The 23,897-nt window shown below is 33.2% G+C and overlaps 6 protein-coding genes and 1 non-coding gene across 7 annotated transcripts; 4 read left to right on the top strand and 3 right to left on the bottom strand.

Moving 5' to 3' along the window:
* Positions 1–412: 412 nt before the first annotated feature.
* On the bottom strand, positions 413–1,891 carry eca (eclair). The gene is made up of 5 exons (XM_065363149.1): positions 1,630–1,891; positions 1,433–1,548; positions 1,237–1,341; positions 1,026–1,172; positions 413–935 (listed from the first exon to the last, which is right to left on the bottom strand). The coding sequence occupies exons 1-5, from the start codon at positions 1,766–1,768 to the stop codon at positions 786–788; spliced, it is 657 nt and encodes a 218-aa protein (XP_065219221.1). The 5' UTR covers positions 1,769–1,891; the 3' UTR covers positions 413–785.
* Positions 1,892–2,403: 512 nt separating this feature from the next.
* Ddrgk1 (DDRGK domain containing 1) lies at positions 2,404–3,833 on the top strand. Its single transcript, XM_065363147.1, has 6 exons — positions 2,404–2,575; positions 2,676–2,774; positions 2,843–2,976; positions 3,040–3,300; positions 3,384–3,489; positions 3,566–3,833. The coding sequence occupies exons 1-6, from the start codon at positions 2,479–2,481 to the stop codon at positions 3,703–3,705; spliced, it is 837 nt and encodes a 278-aa protein (XP_065219219.1). The 5' UTR covers positions 2,404–2,478; the 3' UTR covers positions 3,706–3,833.
* A 69-nt stretch (positions 3,834–3,902) lies between these two features.
* On the bottom strand, positions 3,903–6,083 carry Smyd5 (SET and MYND domain containing, class 5). Its single transcript, XM_065363145.1, has 9 exons — positions 5,758–6,083; positions 5,531–5,658; positions 5,342–5,462; positions 5,125–5,237; positions 4,945–5,053; positions 4,713–4,862; positions 4,459–4,636; positions 4,148–4,370; positions 3,903–4,070 (listed from the first exon to the last, which is right to left on the bottom strand). The coding sequence occupies exons 1-9, from the start codon at positions 5,818–5,820 to the stop codon at positions 3,965–3,967; spliced, it is 1,191 nt and encodes a 396-aa protein (XP_065219217.1). The 5' UTR covers positions 5,821–6,083; the 3' UTR covers positions 3,903–3,964.
* A 13-nt stretch (positions 6,084–6,096) lies between these two features.
* Positions 6,097–8,589, top strand: LOC135844795 (protein FRA10AC1 homolog). The gene is made up of 5 exons (XM_065363151.1): positions 6,097–6,174; positions 6,291–6,464; positions 7,642–7,807; positions 7,882–8,041; positions 8,129–8,589. Exons 2-5 carry the CDS (start codon positions 6,361–6,363, stop codon positions 8,437–8,439), a joined length of 741 nt encoding a protein of 246 aa, XP_065219223.1. The 5' UTR covers positions 6,097–6,174; positions 6,291–6,360; the 3' UTR covers positions 8,440–8,589.
* Positions 6,512–7,614, top strand: LOC135844790 (DNA polymerase beta-like). Its single transcript, XM_065363146.1, has one exon. The coding sequence runs from the start codon at positions 6,527–6,529 to the stop codon at positions 7,514–7,516; it is 990 nt and encodes a 329-aa protein (XP_065219218.1). The 5' UTR covers positions 6,512–6,526; the 3' UTR covers positions 7,517–7,614.
* Positions 8,590–8,829: 240 nt separating the features above from the next.
* LOC135844785 (PWWP domain-containing protein 2A-like) lies at positions 8,830–23,739 on the bottom strand. Its single transcript, XM_065363134.1, has 5 exons — positions 23,338–23,739; positions 21,730–23,131; positions 17,154–17,279; positions 16,870–17,061; positions 8,830–11,816 (listed from the first exon to the last, which is right to left on the bottom strand). The coding sequence occupies exons 1-4, from the start codon at positions 23,496–23,498 to the stop codon at positions 16,927–16,929; spliced, it is 1,824 nt and encodes a 607-aa protein (XP_065219206.1). The 5' UTR covers positions 23,499–23,739; the 3' UTR covers positions 8,830–11,816; positions 16,870–16,926.
* TRNAE-UUC (transfer RNA glutamic acid (anticodon UUC)) lies at positions 12,051–12,122 on the top strand. Its single transcript has one exon. It is a non-coding gene; the product is annotated as a tRNA-Glu (tRNA).
* Positions 23,740–23,897: the final 158 nt, after the last annotated feature.

The following is a 23,897-nucleotide window of genomic DNA, read 5'->3' as shown; positions in this document are numbered from 1 at the left end:
TTTTATTTGAATGAGTTTATTTCGTGAATTTTTCGTTTTGATTTTAAAATTCACTAAAATGATTCTTTACTTGACATTGCCATTCAGTCTGACGATAGCTTTATCGGCTGACGCTCTGAGTACAGCATCTGCCATACTCGATAATGTTTGGTTCGAAAAAACTGAAAATTTGGTCTACCAATACCCCCTCCGAAAGAAATGCCAAAGGTAGGTCAATTCTCACTCGATGATACTGTTATTACCCAAATACAGGCGTCACGCGTCATTAGATCATTTTTTCTCGTATTTCTTCCATAACAAAATGACCATGCAATTTCTCGAGTGATTTTCAGTTTAATAATGAAGTAACTCTACCAGATTATAGTTACAGAGATATGTACCACAATCCAGACTAGAAAAAAAAAACTCACAATTGGTAAATAATACTATTTTATATCAATATAATAACAATATTTACAAAACACAACAATTCAATTACATAATTAATTATCGCGAATAAATACACACGAAAAAAAATGGTACGAGACGAATTTATAATACATAATGTACGTCCAACAACAATTTATTTACTTCTACCATGGAAAAAGAACAAAACTCACTCCAAATTCTTAAAGATAAGTATTTTTTACGAAAAATTATTCATTCCAGGTGACAATCAACGCAGGATAAAATCCGTATTTAAAAATGACTACACGGATACATCGATTTAAAAATTGTCATTCGAAAGATCACCGAATATTTAGAATTCGATCCGTGAAAACATAGAAATTTGAAAATGCTTAAATTTAAACGAGTTTTTTAGCTTCAAAGAAACTCTTCAAATGTCTCATTTGCCAAAAACCTAAACATACGAGGACAATAACTTGAGAAATGGACCACCAGAACACGCGTTGATTGGTGCTTTCACTCGTGGCACGGAATCGTTCTTCGCGATACTGAAAAATTACATCGATTATTACGATAAGATGCTACAGTTAGAAAGAATGCATTGTGAATTGTAACAATTCAAGTTAGAGCACACTTACTCTTTGATAATTCTGTTCCTTCATGATCTGATCTACTTGACCGAGTAACTGTCTGACACGTAAATTCAATTCGGGTAATTTTTCTTGATGAGCAACTTGGGCATAATCAATAGCTTGTTCACCGACTTGTATATCGAAATGGACACGCTGCAAATTGTCATTAATGAGGAACTGTTTCTATATTACATTGAAAATTAAGCGATGATCTTACTAATTGAGTTCCTCCAACCCATTTGGTTGAATTTGAATATAAACACAGGATATGTTCGCCGGGAGTATGCGAAGTGAATGACAGTCTACCTTCGGCGCTGTAAACCTACAAACAATTGAACGAAGATCGAATTAGAATTTAAATAAAGGGGAACTATATTCGAAAAAACTTTTTAAAAAAAAGGAAATATGCTCACTCTTGATAATATGGTTTTTTCATCTGGATCTTTCACTTCGACATGCATGCCTATACCAGGCTGAGAAGGCATAAATCCGTTGGTCCTAGGATCGAATAATTCCACTTTATAATGAACTGAAAACGAACACAAAATCATAAGAACATGTAGTATAGCTCGCAGATTATAAGTAATGTCATAATAACTATCGTAAGTACCTAGAACTGTAGTTTCATCAGGTATTTCTTCTATGAAGCATTTTCGTTCAGTCTCTGAGATGTGGAAGTATAAACTTTCTGTTATTTTAGTAAGGTAACAGATACAAATTAAAAAGGTGATATAATACTTGAAATACATTTTTAATTACAATGAGGATCACTTTTTGTCAAATTAATTCGAAATCCATAAAAAGTGTAAGTACATTATCAAAATTGAATTTTTGACAACTAGCCGGAATCAAAATTCGAAGATGTGTAAACATTTTTTTTTTTTTTTTCAAGAAACACGTCACTCTTTTATTTACTTGTTGCTCAAGTTGTGAAATGAAAGTAGTTGATGCAGTTGATGATTTTCATTACTATTGCTTTTTGAGAGGCAAGTAGGGAGTGAAGATATTTTAATTATTTCAGAAACGATATTTCTAAATTTAAATTATTCAAAATGATATTGATAATTATTCAGTTGAATTTAAATGAAAATATTTCCTCAACACCAAAGGTACAAAGTGAGTAATTGGCAACACTCAAAATTCGATGAAATGACTCATTGTTTATTTTTTGAACGAGTAATTTTTAATTCATATTTTTCTGACAGAAAACATCTTTAATTGTAATTATTTAATTTAAATGAGTTTTGTATTGTTTATTAAATATCATTATAATAAAATAAACATTTATCTGCGAGATTAAATTAGGAAAAATTATGAATGAAATTCGGAGTCTACATAATAGTTCAGAAAAAAATGGTGTTTGTTTTTGATAACGTAAGAACGTTATCACATCATCAAAATTTTGAAAAACAGAAATTTTTTCAATTTTTGTGTCGAAATTTACGAGAAATGTAATAAAATGGAAACGGATTTAATTTTAATATGTACCGTATTCTCAGGATTAGTCATCATGGTCCTATTTTATTTCCTGTTCAGAGCTCAAAAACGTAAAATCAGTAAGTATCTGCTTCTTCTCCTCATACATATCAATTTCAAAACATACATACTTCATTCAAATTTCACTACCTTTACTAATACTTCTTCTATTTTTTACAGATCCAAATGCAAATGCTGAAGAAGAAGTTGTCGCACAAGCCCCTAGAAGGGCGATCGGTAATCGGAACAGAATGCGAGGACAAGTGGCTGCCAGAGCTGGTAAGTGCATCAAGAAGCAAACATACTTCTATCGTCGATATGACTTTCTTAAATACGATATTTTGTAGCACCTCAGCAAAATGCCGAAGAACAAGAAGCCGAAAGAACTTCCGAATCGATTGACTTGAAATTAGATGGAAAAATAGGTGCTAAGAAAAGAGCTAAAATGGAAGCGAAAGCTGAGAAAAAAGCTCACAGAGAGGTAGTTTCTTTAGCGATTGATGTGCTGCTTTTACGAGCCTTGTTTCACTCTTTTTTCTTTTAGGTCGAAACTAAACTTCGAGAGCAACGTAAAAAGCAGCAAGAACAAGAAGAACTGAGTAGAAAGCAACGTGAAGAAAAAGAAAAATTAGAAGAACAAAAATTGGAAGATGAGGAAAAACGATTACGTGAAGAAAAAGAACGTAAAGAAGAAGAAGAATATTTAAAAATGAAAGCAGCGTTCAGTGTCGAAGAAGAAGGATTCGACGAGGAAGGAGAAACAGAAAGTGAAAATTTACTCCAAGATTTCATTGATCATATTAAAGTACGTTTATACATATTATAATTTCTTTCAGCTGTTTTCTAGCAATTGTATGCTTATTACTCATGATGTTGTTGTTTATTTAGGAGAAGAAAGTTGTCATGTTGGAAAATCTAGCTGCTGCTTTTCACCTTCGTATACAGACAGTCATTAGCAGGATAGAGGATTTATTAGCTAATGGAAGATTGACAGGTTTGTGTATATTGGGGTGACATTGACCATTTCACTTTAGAAAAATATAATTTTCCAATAATTGGTATTTTTTCAGGAGTTATCGATGATAGAGGGAAGTTTATTTACATCACAATGGAAGAATTGCAAGCTGTAGCTGATTTTGTGAAGAAAAGAGGACGTGTTACCATTCAAGAATTGGTCGAAAATAGCAATAAACTAATAACTATTAATTGAATTTTCTTTTTTGTAAAAATTGTTGCTTTGGTTGTGTTTTTGTATTAATTTATTAAGATGTTTTTTTCAACTCGGAAACAAGTCTTTTCAGTAAGTGAATTAAAAAATATAAATTTCGTTTCAAACTATTTAGCTCGTTCTTTTACTTCCTTTTCCATCATTCAGAATCGATGATACAACAAAACAAAAAACAATGATATGAAAATAGATAATTTTATTGCCAATTAACAACAAGCGGTAATGAAATATCAATAAAAATTCAATCCATTTCTTCGTCTTCACTTTCATCTTCACTAGTGACGTCAGGTTCCTCCGTACTATCTACTACGCATTTCGAGCACATACAAATGAATAAATAATGATCTCTGAAAAACAGAACACGAAACTAGAATGAAAATCTCCAGAGACAAGAAACTACCAAATCAAAAACAAATAATTATACTTTAAAATTTTCCTTCTGCTGTGACAGCTTCTTTTCCTAGCACATTTATCTAAATAATTGATGAATATTTCTTCTCCAGGCATTATTTCTCGTTTCGCAACCAACGCTAGTCGATTATTATTAAATGGAAAAGTGATTTTAGCATTCGCAGCGCAGCTATGATTAATACAGCTCTGAACGACGTACAAACCCGAACCTTCATTGGAAATGAAATTACCAACATCTGTAATGAAAACAAATTAAACTTGAGCTTGAATTACAACATTCATATTAATCAATGCACAAAAAATGCACTTGATGTTAAAACGTACGTTGATCCACTTTTTCATAAATATCATCGATCAATTTATCTATCGTGGCTTTTTCAGATGGTGAAACTTCCAAACTTAGTAATTTATTAGCCCATTCTGCTAAAACACTGGTACCGATACCCTGGCCGTTCCTTCCAATCAAAGATAGCATTCTGATAAATCCTTCGCGAGTTAAAAGCTAAAATACCACGAGATTAATTATTATTATTTTTTTCACTATTTCAAATTTAAATATAGGTAATAAAACTACGAACATTTTTCACGTACGAGTTACTTTCACCATTTAGTCTTGATTCCATAGCTATCTTGAATATGGAAAATAATTCATCGATATCGTTACGGAATTTTTCACCGAGTAAATTATGAACGAGAGTTTCATCGTTGCTGAGAGATAAATGACAAAACTGAAAATCAAGTACTGAGCATTACAAATCATCGACAAAAAATCTACCATTTCAACGAGAAATAGGTTAGAGATGCACCTACCTGCATAAAAGTATTGTAAGCGTATTCTTTATTTTCAGCCAGTTGAATAGTAGCAATAATTCTTGCGAGTAGCATTATGTTGGTCGTTTCAGGTGGATAATACATAAGTCTGAAAAATTATACGATCATGAATATCCAGTAGTATACCTCAGATGAGATAACTACTTGAATGAAACTCACTTCCAACGTTCAACTAATTGAAAAAAAGGTTCATCTTCAGAATTTCTGTAGCATAAAAATTGATGATACTGTTTATACGCATTTGCCAGACACACTTCGCTGCAATATAATTCCTTCAAACGAAAATTAAAATATTATAAGTTATTTCTTTAAAATTCTTTCAATACATAAAGATTATTCACGATGTTAATCTTCAAAATTTCAAATATACTCGTACCTCGCAGTTGGGACATTTCCTATGGTCTGCTTTCACAGTTGAATTATATTCTAAAAATGGTACTTCCACAACCTGATCTGCAGTCAATCTAGCGATATTTTCATCAACTGATTCCAGTGGCCTAAAATTATCAAAAATTAATCGAAATTACGTACATAGAAACGTTTCCAAGAGAACAAAGTGTTTTACCTCATACAGTGATCGCAGGCCAAATACTTGTACGTTTTATTCCACGCAAACTGACATGAGATTAGAGGAACTTCTTCAAAAATAGTATCTCCTTTTTTGAAATGAACCGTAGAAAACAAACATTTTCCCTGGAAGTAGAATAGCAACAAGTGATCGAAAATACTTATTTTTGAGATGAAACTGAAAGTAAGCTTGAATTATAAATTATAATACAACAACGTGCTTACTTTGTCTTCGAGTACTTTCAATTCGATGTCAGGCGAGTTCAATAGTTCTTGTACAGCATCCATATTCCGGTGAAAATTGCTCTTCTGATTTTTCAATTTTCAATAGTCACATCAGTGGCTTGAAACCGGTAACTGGCCGCGGAATAAAATCTTACAACATTCAGGTATTCAGAAGTGTTATTAAATAATTAAATTTAAAGAGTAAAACTGAAAAATACGGTAGGAAGCATGAAACGAGACACTCAAATTATTAAAACATTCAACTGAGGAAAAAATGTGAAAATTTTTTGAAAATTTGTCACATGTTTTGGAAAATTCAAATTTGATAAGAAAGTAAACGTTATCAGCAGCACTCAGCACCCTTGCCAAATATGTAATTCGAACATTCACCAAATTTCATACAAATCCTACCTTAAGGTGAGTAAGTTTACATTCACCTCAAGTTGTCTTATTGTGAATCATTATTATACTTTCAGAACATGAAAAAGACAACGTAGTAGAGAAAATTGAAGATTTCTGTTTTATCTTTTCAGTCACTCACAGTCAGGAGTCAGTGTTTTTGTGGTAGTTTTTTCGAAAAATGTATTCAATATTTCATCGTCGATGGATTTATACAGTCATTTCCGTACTCAGCTGCGTTCATTAAGTTCGTACGATCTGCACAAGAAGCTAATCAACCATTACATCTCTCATGCTAAAACTACAACGTACGTGCCCATATATTTTATTATACATGTCTTTTACTGTAAGTGCAACTAGAACAACCACTATGAGTAAACGAAAAGAGCCCGACGATAACGTAAACAGCGATTTCTACTCGATGCTTATGGAGTTAGCGAACTACGAGAAGAATGTCAACAACGATATGCACCGATCCAGCGCTTACCGGAAAGCCGCCTCCACTTTGGCCCATCACCCTACGAGAATAACTTCCGGAGCCGAAGCTCGTAAACTAAAAGGCATCGGTCCTAAAATCGCCGATAAAATCGAAGAATTCATAAAAACCGGTGGACTAGAGAAACTCAAGAAGATACGACAAGACGATACTCCTAAAATAATCGAAGAATTAACCCGAGTCAGCGGAATCGGTCCAGCCAAAGCTAAAGAGCTAATCGAGGAGAAAATCACTTCTATCGATCTTCTTCGTCAAAACACCGATAAACTCACCCACCATCAAATTATCGGTTTAAAATACTTGGATGATTTTGAGCAAAAAATACCTCGCTCAGAAATCGTCGAAATTGAGAAAAAGCTCAGAGAAGAAATATCCAAACTCGATGATAAATACCGAGTTACAATTTGCGGTAGTTACAGAAGAGGTAAAAATGAAAGTGGCGATATCGACGCTTTAATTTCTCATCCTGACTTCACATCCAAAGACAAGAAACCCACCAAACCGTTCCTGGAAAGTGTCGTAAATACATTAAAAAATTGCAATCTTATCACCGATACTATCTCATTGGGTGATGTAAAATTCATGGGAGCGTGTAAAATCAGTAACTTTACCAGAAGATTAGATATACGTTTTACTCCGTTTGATCAGTATTATTGCGCAATTCTATATTTCACCGGTAGCGATATGTTCAATAAAGCGATGCGTACTCACGCTTTAACTAATAATTTCACCCTGAACGAGTACTGTATTAGACCTATCGGAAGTACTGGAACGCCAGGCGAACCTTTACCGGTATCTTCCGAAGAAGACATCTTCGATTACATCGATTATCCGTATAAAACTCCCCAAGAAAGAAATATTTAACCTCGTTTACTCAACTTTCGTTTCTAGAGTCGTTTAAATTTTTACTGTATCCTATTCTGTTGTAGATTTATTATCAATAAATTTTTCGTGATTTCTGATTTCATTTTTTTTTTCTTTTTTTTTAGGAGAAAATATAAAAGAGATATCGATATAATACGAGAAAATCATAAATTTTTATGGGAAGACGATGAAGAACCATCTAGTTGGGAGGAAGAACTTGCCAAGAAATATTACGATAGATTATATAAAGAATACTGTATTTGCGACTTGACGTATTACAAAGAAGGCAAGGTCGATATAATTCCAGCATTTTCACTCGTTAAATAATATTACAAACATCAGCTAAAAAATCCGTCTAATTTTAGGTGGCTTTAAGATGGCAAATCGAAGCCGAATTAATCAACGGAAAGGGCCAGTTTATATGCGGTGAAAAAAAATGCAATGAAAAAGAAGGATTGAAAACATGGGAAGTTAATTTCGCATACGTTGAAAAAGGAGAGAAGAAAAATGCTCTGGTCAAATTAAGTAAGCATTTCAGTTCGTATTGCCACGTATCGAATAATATTCAGTAATTCGAAAACGATTTTAAAATAATTTTCATGTCATTTTTAGGATTATGTACAGACTGTTCGTATAAATTAAACTATAAGCATAAAAGAAAAGAACTAAAAAAGAATAAGAAGCAGAAACGTAAACACGACGAGGACGAAGGGTCACAATCAGAAGACGAAGTAAGCAATAAAATTCCCAAAACAGAGGCTGACCGATCACCATCCCCGGAAGCAGAAACTACCCCTGCTACTGAAGAAACAGCCAACGCTGAAGGCGAAGAAAATAATATATGGACTACTGCTAATCAAGTGGTTGAAGAGAAATCTCGTAATGAAGATTTTGAAGATTTTCTTGAACAGCTTTTACTCTGATAAAAGACATAATCTTGATATAATTTTTGGTATTATTTTTATTTTTTGTATCTTCTAATGAAATATTTTATTCTATCGAATTGACTATTCAGTTCAGTAGGTAATATGTTCCTTTGTAAATAAAACGAATACATGTCTGGGTATTTCAAATTCGGTTTTTTGATCATCATGTTTTGATAACTTATATTTCAGTTGAAATCAGTTCACGATAAAAGTAGGTACACTCTTGAAACCCCTGTGATGAAATTTTTAGATTGCCATCAGAAAAAAATCGTTTCAGTCTTTCCTAGAGTTATTCGACTCGAGGAATTCAACGCGATGATGTAATTTTCATCGTAAGATAATTATTTTCAGCAGAAATAAGTTATTTTTCAAACACAACAAACTAAATTATGCAATCGAAGACAAAAATATATTTGCACAACAAATACTACAATCACAGATAACAATATGCACGAATTATGTTTTTTTTTTGTTTTTTACTTTTTTCCTTTTATTTAATTAAACGAAAACATTCCTTAACTTCTTACCACGTATTCGTAAGACTTTTATACAAATTAAAACAGTAAAATACACATAAAAAGGAAGCGATAAATATGCATTTACGTAATTAACCATTATTAATCTCGATATCCCCATGGAAAAAAATCCTTTTTAACGAAACCATCAAGCGTACCATGATCCTTAGATGTTATAAAATCAATACAAAGTCTACGTAAACGCAAAATACAATCTTCGACGTTATTTATCCAATCGTACATTATTTTCGGCTCAGTCGATCTTACGAAATTAGACGGACTAGCATTTAGAAAAAAAGAAACCTAGCTAAAGTGACGTTTCCAAGTTGGATGTCTTAGAAACAATATTGGTAAAAAAAAAGTGCATCGAAATTATCCTTGTACATAGAAATTACACATGAATTAAAACTTAATAAAAAAAATCGTTATCCGATACTTTTGATATCTTTCCTTATTTTAATCAAAAATAATGGGCAAGGCGAATAATTAAATTCAAAAATCAAACTCAATATTTCAAACCATCGTAGATAGGTAATTAAATTAGTTCGAAAAGATTAATAAAAAAAGAGAAAATCGAAAATATTCGAGTTGACATCCTACATCGCGTTGAAAGACTTCCGACTTTGAATACACGAATGAATGAAAAAAAAAAAAAAAAAAAAATCACGTCGCTGGGTAAAGAAGAAATAAGACAACCGAAACAACGAACGTTGTGAAAAAAAATCCAAATTCCAAATACGAATCAAGATAGGTAAAAAGCTCTTCGAAAGAAAAATAATACAACTGGCAGAAAATCTGTTTAGCAGGGTTAATTAAAGATAAAAAAAAGTTCATCGAGAAACAACGTAAAATACCTCCTATTTAGTTGTTTCACATTTTGGTTATCACTGTTTTCAAAAATATACCCCAAATTACCCCATAAACCTGATCCACGTTCGAATAAATATAAAATAAAAATAAAATCGTACGACACATGCTCGAAATAGGAAAAAAAATGAAAGACTCAAACTGCGTATTAAAAACCAAAATCGAATATATAATATGTACAACGAATATCGACTTTATTAAAAACCATTTTGATTACGACAAAAAGAAGAGGGCAAAAACGCGATAATCGAATCCTACCGTAGTAAAATGTGAAAGAAAAAAATGATTAAAATAATAAAAAGCAATACATCGGCTAAAATTCTGATATGACTAGTGCAACGTTTAAAAAATTTGTACAATGACCACACTTCGAGGTGGTAATACTGTAAAGACGATTTTCATGATCCTCGAAACAATGTCAAGAGGTAGGTATTGTATTCTATTTACATAGTTGGAAAAAATCGTCAGAAGTCCAGAAAACCCATTTGATAAGGTTCATTGGCGAAAAAATGTACAATATTTAGCCAATCGAGAGAGAATAAATTGATGTTTTATTACGTTTATATGTAGTACCGATCTACCGATCAAGCTAGAAATGCATAAGAAAATTAACGACTATTTTCAAAGTCAAATTCCTTAAATTCGCAAAACCAAGGATAAAAAATCTTTAAAATATTCATAAAACTTTGAAAAAAAAAATGAAAGATCATAAGTCGAAATAATTTAAGATGAATAATGAAAAAATTTTTCTAAAATTTCATCATTTTGGAAAACAAAATTGGTAACTTGAAAACATCTAAAATAAGGTATTTCTCCCTCGATCGAAACAGATTTTCAATAAACCTTAGCCATTCGAGCATCCAAAATTAATACATTTTGATAACAAAAACAACTTCAAATGGTACCAATTACACCAAACATGGGTTTTCTGCTCTTCCAAGGCAACAGCAATGTAATCGTTTTACAGGATAAAATACATACATAAAGCTAATATACATCATAAAAAGACCGTGTAAAAATTATATCGTATACGAAGGGGAAAAATCGATAAAATGAATACATTAAAACGATAATAATAAATAATAATAAAAAGTAAAACAAAATGGTATAACAATGAGTAGAGCTCAATAATAATTCGAAACAGCTCTACTCCTTAGTGTTTTTCCACCATCAAAAAATTCGTATCAGTCATTAAAATTCATGAGGGATCACGAAAAGGGCCAATGACGAAATATGAACCGACTAGTAAGTATCAGCTCAGGATCTTGAAGTCCAACGTCCTCATCGGAAAAAAAAATTAAAATATTCGTAAATTATTAATTATAATAAGCATTACATCGTTTCTCTCTATTCCGGTGGAATAATCGCGTACGAAACGAATCAAATAATTAAAAACACGTTTAAAATAAGGAGGAGATTAAAATAAAAACAAACGAAAAAAAATAATAATTGATAAAAATAAAAGAAATTAAAAACAAGAATCTAACGAGAAATGGTAAAACTTTGGCCCATTATAATACACTGTATGCTTAGTTACTTACATAGTATAGATATTGATGAAAATCTCACGGCCGATCACCACTTTCAAAATTAATATTAATTATTTTTTAAAAATACATATAAATCTAAGAAGTAAATGTATGTACTGCGTTTTTTTTCAAAAAAATGGGTCAGGCATGAATTTTTTTCTTTCAGAAAAATATAAGGTTTAGAATCAGTTTTGAGATTTCAGAAGGTTAAATAATTATTTGAAGAAAAAAAATCATGTAATGGCTGAATAAAAAATTAAACTGACTAACAGTTGAGGTAATCAATCTCAATTCAATGAGCGTTGAGTTTTTCACATAACACAGTACATTATCTACGTCGTAGATCACAGCAAGTCTTGAATCATGATCAATGGAATATATTGTAGTATTGTACACCAATACATACAGCGAATAACCAACCAAAGTAGGTAAATAAATTAAAAAACGTTCATAAATCAGGGCTCTGAAACAAAAACAATACATAATTTTTTGTTATAGCAATTATACACATACGTAAACATTATTATTCAGAAATGGAGTGAGATCAAAATTCAAAATAGAATAATGTTTAATTCAATGTAAGTAAGTGGCAGACTAGCAAAACTTCATCGACTATGCAACCCACAAAACATTCAACACGAACTGAAGGTGAAACCGTCGCGTTTAACGCACCGTTAAAACGCCTCTCATACACCTATCCCGTGTGGTCTAGTGGCTAGGATATCTGGCTTTCACCCAGAAGGCCCGGGTTCGATTCCCGGCACGGGAAAAAATTTTTGAATTTTTTTCACAAATTTTTACATTAGGCGAACTGGTATTTATGCTCGATGTAATTTTACAATTAACTTGGGTGAATTAACATAATAAATTCAACTTAGAAATAGTATATTACTATATAGGAGGCGAAAGTGAACGTTTTCTGTCGAGTGCGAAGGGTGGCGGAACGAGCCGAAGGCGAGTTCCGCCATCGCACGAGACAGAAATGTTCACACTCGCCTCCTACATTGTAAGATATTTTTCTTGATATACGCTACGAAAGTAGAATATAAACGTTGAAATTCATATTTTCATAGGAAATTAGGAATTATTAAAAATAATATTAAACAGACAGAACTTTGATGATTGATTTGATGTGTTGTTCAAGATAATTGTAATCTTTTTGGTGTTTTTTTCGCTGTATTTCTGAAGTAAGTAAGTATGTATTTGTATCATGATGAAACGAAAACTTCGGCTGCGGAGATCAATTTGAAATGAAATAAAATAAGGATGACAGCTAGATTACTTATATCCTTTCATTTTATGAAGCTTTCTTCAGTTCAAGGCGAACTAATGTATGTACTTAGACTTACCTTATTCGAGTTTTTGTAGTTATACAATCTTTATCAATATCACAATACAAAACAATTCTTCCCTACGTCTTATTCTTGAAAGAATTATGTATGTTGGAGAAATTTTCAATGCAACATCCGAAGTCTTCGTTTCACCCATGATACATACAATTAGCTATCGATCTTCACAAACAATGAATTGGTTAAATCAAATGAACTCGATCACCGCATAAAATAAGTTTGAAGTAATTTCAAATAAAGCAAAAAGAACACGGAAACGAATAATTATCACGAACAACACACTAATTAATCATAATGGGTGTTATATTTAGATTATTTAGACAAATTTTTTCAATTCAACATCCGAAGTCTTCGTTTCACCCATGATACAATACAATTAGCTATCGATCTTCACAAACAATGAATTGGTTAAATCAAATGAACTCGATCACCAATAAAGCAAAAAGAACACGGAAAAGAATAATTATTACGAATAACACACTAATTAATCATAATGGGTGTTATATTTAGATTATTTAGACAAATTTCGAGTCTGAGTGAGTGAGAAGTCTGTGTTACGTACTACTCGCCACTCCGTTTCTCGATAAAACTGATAACGTTCGTTTTCGTACTCGATGTACTCCTACTTGATGCGTTCGTGCGTTCTTTTCATCTCAGTGAGACGAAAAAGCGTTCTTTTCGTCTCACTGAGATGAAAAGAAACAGTCGCGTAATATCAATGAGTTTCGCACGTTATCGAACGACAGATATTCTACAGTTTCGTAGCGTGTATCAAGAAAAAATTATTAAAAAACCGTATGAAATGAATGAATGAAAAATGTGAGAGATAAGTACACAAATTGGAAGTTGAAACATTTGAAACACTTGAATGAAAACAATAAATTTGTTCAATCTTCAATCGAAAAAAATGGTTAATGGATTCTCGAGAATTTCCCAGCTCTGATTTTGCCTAATTATTTTGGATTTTAAAATTAAAACCAGTGATTTCCATTCTCACCATTTTGAGAATGATTTTGATTTTTGATTCCATTACAAAATTTCAAACATAAGGTCAATATTTTTAGAAGCATTAAAAAACACATTGCAATTTTTGTAGATGGAATTTAGCAGAACAATGGGCCATTAAAATTCTACCCGTGGGATTTCAAAAAAGATTGTACAAAAATTATTCTTCAAAAAAAAAAAAAAGTACTTTCTGTATAAAATAACAACTCTTCATTTTATCATAGAAATACCTCCCCTCTCCCATTTATTACCTACTAAAAATTCATAACGTGCCTACTGCAAAAATATACCTACCCAAGTAAAATGGGGCGGGTGCACAAAAACTGAAAGTTTTTTTTAAAAATAAAATAAATATCATCTTTTAAAATTTGAAAAAAACGAAATGAGTAATCAAAAAATGACGAATAATTTGAGGGCTTCATGGAAAAGGGGCCTTAGTAAATTATTTTTTTTTCACTGATTTGTAGTATTTGTACAAGTTCAAATGGAGTTGAAAAAATTTTCTACAAGCAAACGTTTTCCAATTTGTTTTTTTTCATGGAAGAACACTTCAATATCACTGAATATTATGGTGAAATTAATAATTAGAAAAAAAAAGTTTCAATACATTCAAAATTGTAAAAGAAAAAAAAAAGAAAAAAATGACTAAGGCCCTTTTTCCATAGAACCCATATGGAACCCCTCATTTTTTAGTTAAGTTCATAAAAAATTTTCCAAGATGTTCAACTTTTCAAAAAAATAATTTTTTCTTGTTGTTTTTTTTTTAGTTTTTTAGCCCATTTTTTTCAGTTTTCTAAACCTCTCAAACATCAAAGAGGAAGGAATAAGATCGACGTCTTATTCATTCGAGATGACATTGTTTTTTCAAGCCCAAAGACGTTTTCACAATGCAAAAAAACACAAGGAAAAACATTTTGTTAAAATGTTTCAACAAAGGAGGGGGAAAACGGAGTTTAAACTTATCCATTTTCACATTTTTAGAACTAGAAAACACTTTTAAAAAATTCTAGAATAAATGGAAAATTATTTACATCCTATGTATAATTTGGCAAGATTTTTGCAATTTAGACAGAACACAGAATTTTCTGACAATTTTGACAAACAAAAAGTCAAGAATTTTTGGCAACAAAACAGGACAAAAACAGAATATTAGCATGGTGTCTACCGGAATTTTTTGGCTGAAGCGAAAATCACTACTTTTTCACTACCTTTCAAAAAAAAAATCACTGCCTTCCAAAATATTTTTAACCACCCCTCCCACAAGAACGATTTTTCAAATTTTTTTTGGTTCAAACTTTGTAATTTTTTACATTGGAGTAAGTATACGTTTTCATCAATTTGAAATCAATTCAGTGATTTATTTAAGTTGTTACAATTTCTCATTGAAAACACAAAATGAGCGAACCCGAAAAATTAACAAATCAACTATGTATTTCGAAATAAAATTCTTTCAAATAATATGAAAGATGAAGGATTTTTTTAAAAAATTTTTAGCAGTGATTTTTTAGGGTGTCTACTGTCTAGTCCAACAAAATTTCAAAATAAAAAAGCAGGGCTTTAGCAGGACATTTTTTAAACACTTGGAATTTTTAAAAAGGGGAAGAAGATGGACGAGGCAAAATTTTGCATCAAAATTTTTTCCTTTTCTAATTTCTTCAAACATCCTAAGATTTTTTTCAAGCAAGCGGATGTCGAGAGTATAATTTTGTCATTTCAATTTTTGATTTTATGTACTTTCACCTTTAAGGTTCTTGTGACTGTAATAAAATTGGGCGAATAAAGAACTTTTTTCAAAATGAAAAATTAAAAAATTATTTGGAAAAAATATACCAATTTTTCGAAAAAGCTATCGAAAATGAGTATTTCGAGGGGCATAAAAACGTTGTTCTCTTGGGTGATGAATGAAGAAGTTTATAATTTTTGCTTCAAAATTTTGAAACTTGAACGATGGGAGTATTTTTCTGATTAAAACTTCGAACATTTCTTGAATTTGAACAATAATTTTTTTATATTGAAGAAGAAGAGCAAATAGCCCGAGCGAAGCGAGGGCAAAAGCTTTTAAAAATATGTAATTCAAATTCTAAAAAAGTCAAAAAATGAGCCATTTTTCAGAAAATTTTTCATGTGTGGAAAATCGGATTTTCCGCTTTTTTTCATTTTTCACTACCTTTTAAGCGAAATTGCTGAAAATCACTACTTTTTCACTACTTTCACTACCGGGTAGACACCCTGAAATTAGGATATATGAGCAAAAAGCAAGATAAGCAGGAATGTTACTCGATTGCAAACCCTGTTATCAATTGATCTATAAACTTTGATCAGGTGTTAATGAAACTAGAATCCAGTGCAGCAGTAATGAAGAGGGGGAGGGTGACTGTTATTTTTAAAGCTCGAATTTTATCGCCCTCAACAGCTAAGTTGTCTCTTTTCAAGAAAATGTTGGCTAGAAAATTGAAGTAAATACTTGAGGGATACGATCTTTAGACAAACTGAAGAGAAAGGGGGTCAAATGCCCTAAACATTTGAAAAATCAGTAGGTAATTCTATTTACCCATAAAATACGAAGATGAATTTAGCAAGGAGGCTCCATCCTTCCTCGTGACAAATTCTACACAATTTTATTTTCTTTCCTTCTATTCGCCCTTTACCTACATTTCAAAGGAAAAAAATTCTCACACACCCCACATAAATCATAATGTGTGGCCACTGATACTTAATCGTACTCAACATTGATTTAAAAATCCAAATTACACCACACACACGAATAATTTTTCTCAAAACTATCCGTACTATAATTAAAATTATCTCCTAGTGCACATCTCTAAACTCCTGAACCAATTAAACCACACATTATGATTTATGTGAACACGAACGAACTAGGGGACCCATACGTATAAATCAGGGATGACATCTTATACGCGGTGTATTGTTTGAAATATTCAAGCACAAAATGTCAGGGGGATCGAACAATGAGAACGACCTTCGAAACAATTATATCGATGACGAATACCGACCGATTCAAATAATCGTCGCAATATTTACATAACAATTTCCATAATACACCTAAAATCCAACAGACGTCTGGGACGTACCACGAGTTACACCAGCACTAGCACGATGAGTAACATTTAAAAAGAAAGAAAAGGTCAAAGCCGAACTTACTTTTCTTATATACATATTGGTAATCGACCTGCGACGATTTTTCTCGCAAAATGTGTTTTAAAAACGACTCGTGCCGGAGCACATTGAATTTCTGGAACGCATATGCAATCCTCGTTTCTTTTTCGCTTCGACGGTAGCGATTTTAACAGCTTCTTTATACTGACCAGATTTTTTGCGTTTGTTAAACCGCAACTGTGGGTACAAAAATGGAGAAATAATTCCACGGATATTGTATCATGTTATTACTCAGTACGTGCAGTTTGAAAGATACTCGAGATACGTACTTTATAATTATCTAAAAAAGGGCACAGGTTATCACAGGTTATTACGGATGCAGTCGATGAGCCAAACCAAGAAATATACGCGAATAATTTATTCTGTTCTTTAGTATTAATTTTGAATGTTAATACCTGAAAGCAAAACAAAAACAAAAATTAATTGAATAAAATACGACTGAATAATGTGCAATAAATTATTGATTAATGATTATCTAATTCCGGATACAGGATGATTTTTTTCATTTTTTTTTTTGGAAATTTAAATTTTATCAAAGGTGCCACATTACACCTTATTTTAAAAATCTAAAAAAAAATCAGTTTTTACATCCCTCATCATATAATTGAACTTCTTCCTAATAAATGAAAAAGCTCGTTTGTTAATAAGGGGGGGGGAGGACGGTGTTGTAAAGGAGACGATCATAGAATGCAAATGGCATTAGAGCATTTGAGGGAATTCCACATAAATAGAATTCGTTCGTCATTATTAGACAACTATAACTCATTTACAACGACCACACCATTGAGTTTAAATTACTTTATGTAATGGCTACATTAAAAACCAGTTTTACTTTCTAATTCGTCGACACATCGTATACATGCTTTAATTACATCGACTATAACGTCACCTTCGGTTACCTTACCACGAAGGAAAAAATCCCAGTCGCGTGATAAGAGCTTGTCAAAATTTTTTACGATTTTAATACCCATAAAGCGTGATTAGTATAGTTTTATTAGACAGGGTGTTCGCGAAACTAAAGCACTTGGCATGAATTTAAGTATACTCGAGAAGAAGATCGTAAAAAGATTATGTACCCTACAGGATCAGCCATCAAGTTGGGGAAAAAATCCAAGTTTATTTTCGAGTTTTTCTTTTTGGCCAACCTTAGGTGCTAATAGATAGGTAGGCAACTAAGTGTATCGATAAAGGAATCAATTCAAGGTTACAAGGTCAAGATTATGAATAACACAAATGCGACCACTACTTAACAGGCATCAAAAAACAACGTGAAGACGCGATATGCTCAATTATCATTATCGTAGTAGGTCAAAAAACTCTTGAAAAGTTCCTTTTTTTTGAAAAATTCAATTCGGAACACTATCTCGATAATTTCTTGCAATATTCATTTTTTTAACAAGAGAATACGTATATTCTTAGGTGTCTGCCTTCGCTTTGAACAGGAATGTGATTTTTGGAAAGAGCAGGATCTGAAACGCCCATAACCAGAATTTCATCCTCCAACATCGATTTTTTTTTCATTTTTGGTGAATTTTTGAAAATTTTAAAGTGAGTTTTGAATATTATCGTTTCCAAGATTTAAATCGTTCCATTTCGAGAACTTTTTAAATGAAAAAAATTTAAATAAGTAATGAAGTAAAGAGGATAAATGCCCTGGAAATTTTTAAAATTTTCATTTCAATAATTTTTAAACATTCTGAATCGACCTAAAAACCAAAAATTACACAAAAAACGAACCTTAGCGAATAATTTTGACCTCATGAGGCCTATTCGAGAAGATTTATGGACACCAACATTTTTAAAAACAGCGAAATTCCACCTAACTAGACAACTTTTTGACTAAAAAATTAACATGGACAATATTGAGACAAAAGGGACATTTGGGATTCAGTAGAAGAGGAAGGCTCGGCCGCAAAATTTGAAAAATCAGTGATCCATTCATTTTCACACACTTTGTGGTAACGTTCACATTCAAAAATGCACAAGGCTCAAAAACGTTGAAAAAAATTGAGAGACTTTGCATTCCCTTTTAGTCGGGAGGCCCGCATAAGGACCACTTGCACCCCCCTGCTGATCCTCCGGGACAACTTTTTTCTTGAAGGGGGAGTCCTAAGGAACATTTCTAGCCCTTGTCCTCAAAAAAAAGTGGCCCTACTCTCAAAATGGCGGCCATTTTGATTGACAGGTCAACCGAAATTGCAGATTCTGCGTTTCAACATAGGACTAGCATAAAATTTTCTAAACCGTACAAAGGTAGATCGAAAGAGCAGGCAAAAATTCATCACCTGTCAAAATTTCAAGTGCTTCAGTGCCTTTTTCGATTTTTGATGACTTTTCAAAAATCAAATATGTTGGCCAAAATGTGAGAAAAAAATCAAAATTTTACTAAATCGACATAGAAATCTTAAATTTGGTATATAACATATTATTTTTGACCTGCTAAATCGATTGGAAACTGTTTCAAACCGTTTTGAGCAGTTCTGGAGCCTCCAGCAGATTTCTGAAACTCCACAAAATTTCATCAAATGGAGTTGAAAATCCGAAATTAATTCTGCAAACTAATTTCAATACGCTGTGAAGTCGACTGCAGGTGGATTTCAAGTTGTTTTTGAGCCTCCAGCAACTTTTTGAAAATTACTGGAGCCTCCAATAAATTTTTGAAACTTCAAATGGAGATGGAAAGCTGAAATTAACTATGCACTCCAATTTTAACACCCTCTGAAGATGACTTCAGGTTGGTTCAAGTAATCCAAAAAGTAGCTGGAAGCTTCAAAATCACTTGAAACTACCATGCAGTCGACTTCATATTATTGTATTGAAATTAGTTTGCAGAGTAAATTTCCGCTTGCTAACTCCATTTTTTGATGAAATTTTGTGGGAATTTCGAGTTTCAAAAATCTACTGGAGGCTCCAGTAATTTTCAAAAAATCGCTGGAGGCTCCAAAACAACTTAAAATTTGCCTGCAGTCGACTTCATAGCGTATTGAAATTAGTTTGCTGAATTAATTTCGGCTTTCCAACTCCATTTGATGAGATTTTGTGAGAATTTGGAGTTTCAAAAATCTGCTGGAGGCTCCAGACTGCTCAAAACGGTTTGAAACAGTTTTCAATCGATTTGGCAGATCGAAAATAGGGTATATCCCAAATTTCAGCTTTCTTGGTCAATTTGGTAAAACGTTTATTTTTCTCCTCATTTTTGACCTGAATTTTATTTTCAAAAATTCACCAAAAATCGAAAAAGGCACTGAAGCACTTGAAATTTTGACAGGTGATGAATTTTTGTCTGCTCTTTCAATCTACCTTTGTACGGTTAAAAAATTTTATGCTAGTCTTATGTTGGAACGCAAAATCTACGATTTCTGCTGACCTGACAATCAAAACGGCCGCCATTTTGTAAGTAGGGCCACTTTTTCTTTAGGACAAGGGCTGGAAATTGTTCCTTAGGACTCCCCCTTTAAGAAAAAAGTTGTCCCGGAGGATCAGCAGAGGGTGCAAGTGATCCTTATGCGGGCCCCCCGACTATTTCCCCGTTTATTTCAAGTCTCTCATGCCAAAATTCAAGTTGTTATTCCAATTCATGAATCAACGATTCTCGAATAAGGCCAATTTTTGTTGTTTTTAAAAATTTTGGACCATCAGTTTTAAAGCTGAAAATGTTAATGTAGTAAGAAAATAATCGAAAATAGAGGAAATGTCAAGTTTAAAAATTTTGGGTCATTCAATTCTCCCTCCCTCCAGATAATTCTAAGAAAGGAACATTTTGAACTAGCACCCTTCGAATTGAACGAAACCAAGCGGGATCGAAAGAGCAAAACCGTCGTAATAAAAATTTCAGGCCCTAAAGTTCAGCTTTGGATTTTTGACGATATTTTGAAAACTTACAAAATTCAAAAAAACTGTTTTAAGGAAATTTTTAATTTTTTCGTGAAATATAAATCCTTTTGGGCAAAACGAATCAAGAGGAGTAATTCTTTCAATTCAACTCCCACACATCAATAAATACTAGTTTTGGACCATTCTGGCGCCTCCAGCGTTTTTTAAATTTTCTCCAGAAACTTCAAAATTATTCCGGAAGAGTCAAAAATTAACTTTTGGGGTTATAACTTTTGTTGGGGCTGGTTGAGCGCATTTTTCACCATTTTAAATGATTACACTGTGAAATTCCACGAGTTTCAGTTTAAATGTAATTTTTTGACCTACTTGCAAATTTGAAAACTTGCTGGGGGTTCCAAAAAGGTAACAGACATGAGTTGGAAAACTACTTGAGTAAGTTCAATTTTTAAAATCAAAATTATTTTGGTCACTTGGCAACGAAATAGCCATCGTTGAGAAAACATTAATTAATAATTTACTCACATTCGTAAGCACTAAAAAATTCACTAACTTTATCCTAAATGTTTCTACCAGAATCCTAATTTCCCTAACTCGAAGCTCAAAATCGTAATTTTCTATTCAAGGAAGGGAGAGCTACTCTTTCATTCATTCACCTCATCGAATTCTGAACGCAGAATACACTCCACATGTTATTTCTTTAAAACCACCATTCAAGAGTATGAACAGAGAGTTCCTAATCGAAGCAGCTGTTCATCAAACTAAACAGTGTTACTGCGCTAGCATCAGAAAAATTTCTGTAGAGAGTAAATTATACACAACAAAGACTGGTTTAGTAAAACCTTCCTTCGATACTCTTCCTAAACTAAATCAAGTCCTGATAGTCGTACAAAAAAATTGCTCAAACAAATAACGACGTATTACACGAGTAGCCCATTCTTTCGACGAATAAATCCGCAATAAGGAACAACTACATTCAAACACAACAATAAGAAATACTGGTGAAAAATTTACCTTCCCCGGCCACCACGAAAATCCGTGTACTTTGCCCCATATCACATCTCCGACTTCGATGACTTTGCCATTCTTCATCTTATACGAACTGCTCTCGCTTGGTATTGACTCAAGATCGATGCCAGCAGATTCGGGTAACCCTGGACTAGCATCTTCGTCGGAATGACTGCTAGGGCTGGAGTTGGGCGACTCGGTTCTCGTAGCTGTGTACGCGTTGCCGCCCAGCCTTTTAAAACTAATGGATAATTTTTCGTTTTTATTTTTCTCACTATCGCTGTCGTGTAATTCGGACGCTGCGGTACGCTGATACTTGTGTTTTCGTTTTCGCTTGATCTTATGTCGGCTACGATGAGCGAAAAAATTCTCGTACGCCGGAGACCGAGCCGGAGACGTGATAGCGATCATACGTTTCTTGGCCTCTTTTTTAGCCTTTTTGTGCGCTTTACGAGCTGCCCTCATCATAGATCGTGTTTCAACGTGACTCTCGTCCGGTTCGCTTTCGCTAGTGTTATTGGTGATTTTGGCAGGTATTTTCAAAACGGTACCTTGGCCTTCGGTACCGAAAGATATTTTCAATACCGGAGTAGTCTTTGTTTTCAGCATTTGATCTTCGAATACACTCTCATCCCATAGATCTTCCATGCTACCGATACTGTGCTTCTTCCGAAGCACCATTTTACCATCTACTTCGTTCGCTGCGTTTTTATTAGCGACTATTTCCATATCTACGGCACTCTTCTGCGGTATGTTGCCCGGTTCCGGTAACGAAACGGCGAATTCTTGTTCGCCATCTAGGGAGAATTTACTATCCGACGATTCGGATTTAGGTGACGCTATGACTGGTTTAAGGCAACAGTTTCCATTCAACAGCGACAACTTGGGAGAAAATTTACCATTCAAAGCGCCAGCTATTTCGTTCGGCTGTAATCTGGCTAACTTCGGGACTAGCGAAGGTGTCAGCATCGCAGCCGACTCTTCCGAACTTCTGGTTTTCATCTGATGATTTTTAAAGTTCTCGTACAGCAGTGGTCTTGGACTCTTTTCGATAGTGGTTGAAAGACGTAACGATCGACGGCTGTTTTCGACAGCTACTGCCAATTTACTGCCAGGTTGGTCGCCGCTGGCTTTCTTCGAATGGTCGACATTTTCGGAATTCTCGTTACAAATTGAACGACATTTGGAACACAGCACTTGTCTCGGACGCAAGCGAACGTTCATCCGAGTATTCTTCATCTTTCCATTTTTCGTCTTTTTCGCATTCCATTTTCCCACTCCGTTTACCGATAGGTCTTGGAAATACGTAAACCGTTGATTGATAGCTTTACATAAAATATCCTCTTCTGCGGCATTATTTTTCTTCGAATTTGGCGTCGTCGGGAGTGGAATTCCAGCAGGGATACGTCTGCAAGTAAATAAAGAAACATACGTGGGTTAGTGTTTCATCGTCCAACTGTACCACATCTGATCGGATCAAAACACGTATTGAATACAGGAACGTCGACCAGTTTCGACATCGACGATGTATATACAAACGTTTCAACCCACATTTGATCACTTTGAGGGGAAAACATTGAATAAATAAACGAGCAAAATACCCAAAAATCTCACCTTTTCGACGAATCTAGTAAAATGCCTTGGAAAAATTTACTATCGAATACGTAAGATACGACTAGCAAATCTTGCAACGCTTCTTCGACGTAGACTAATATTTTCGTACTCTTGAGTAAATTGATATCAGAAGTTTCAGTTTTCATATTGCATTCTGCCATATTCAAATGGGCACTTTACAGCATCGATGTTGAGGTGAATAACGCTTCGCGAACTACTAAATCGTCGACATTTCATATATATATCTCGGTTTAGATTGAACTAATCTATTGAATTAAAAACACGGAATAAAATAAAAGATTTCATCTAAATAACTGTGTAAGCTTTTGATTTTGACAAAGAAAATCTACAAAATCATAAAACACGACAGATAGCTCAATTCAGTATTGCAACGATATATAATGGTGAAACTGGATAGAGTTGTTGTTCGAGGTGACTTTTGATAAGTAGGGTGAAGGGTGAAGGAGAGGGGCGTTTTAAATTTAAATCATTTTGGAAAATTTTTTTTTCAATTCGGGGAAATCCTTCTGAAAACTGAAAAGTGAAAACCTGGAAAGTGG

This window comes from Planococcus citri, chromosome 4 (assembly GCF_950023065.1).
Source record: "Planococcus citri chromosome 4, ihPlaCitr1.1, whole genome shotgun sequence".
Taxonomy (NCBI): Eukaryota; Metazoa; Arthropoda; class Insecta; order Hemiptera; family Pseudococcidae; genus Planococcus; species Planococcus citri.
This window is presented reverse-complemented; position numbering and strand designations above follow the sequence as displayed.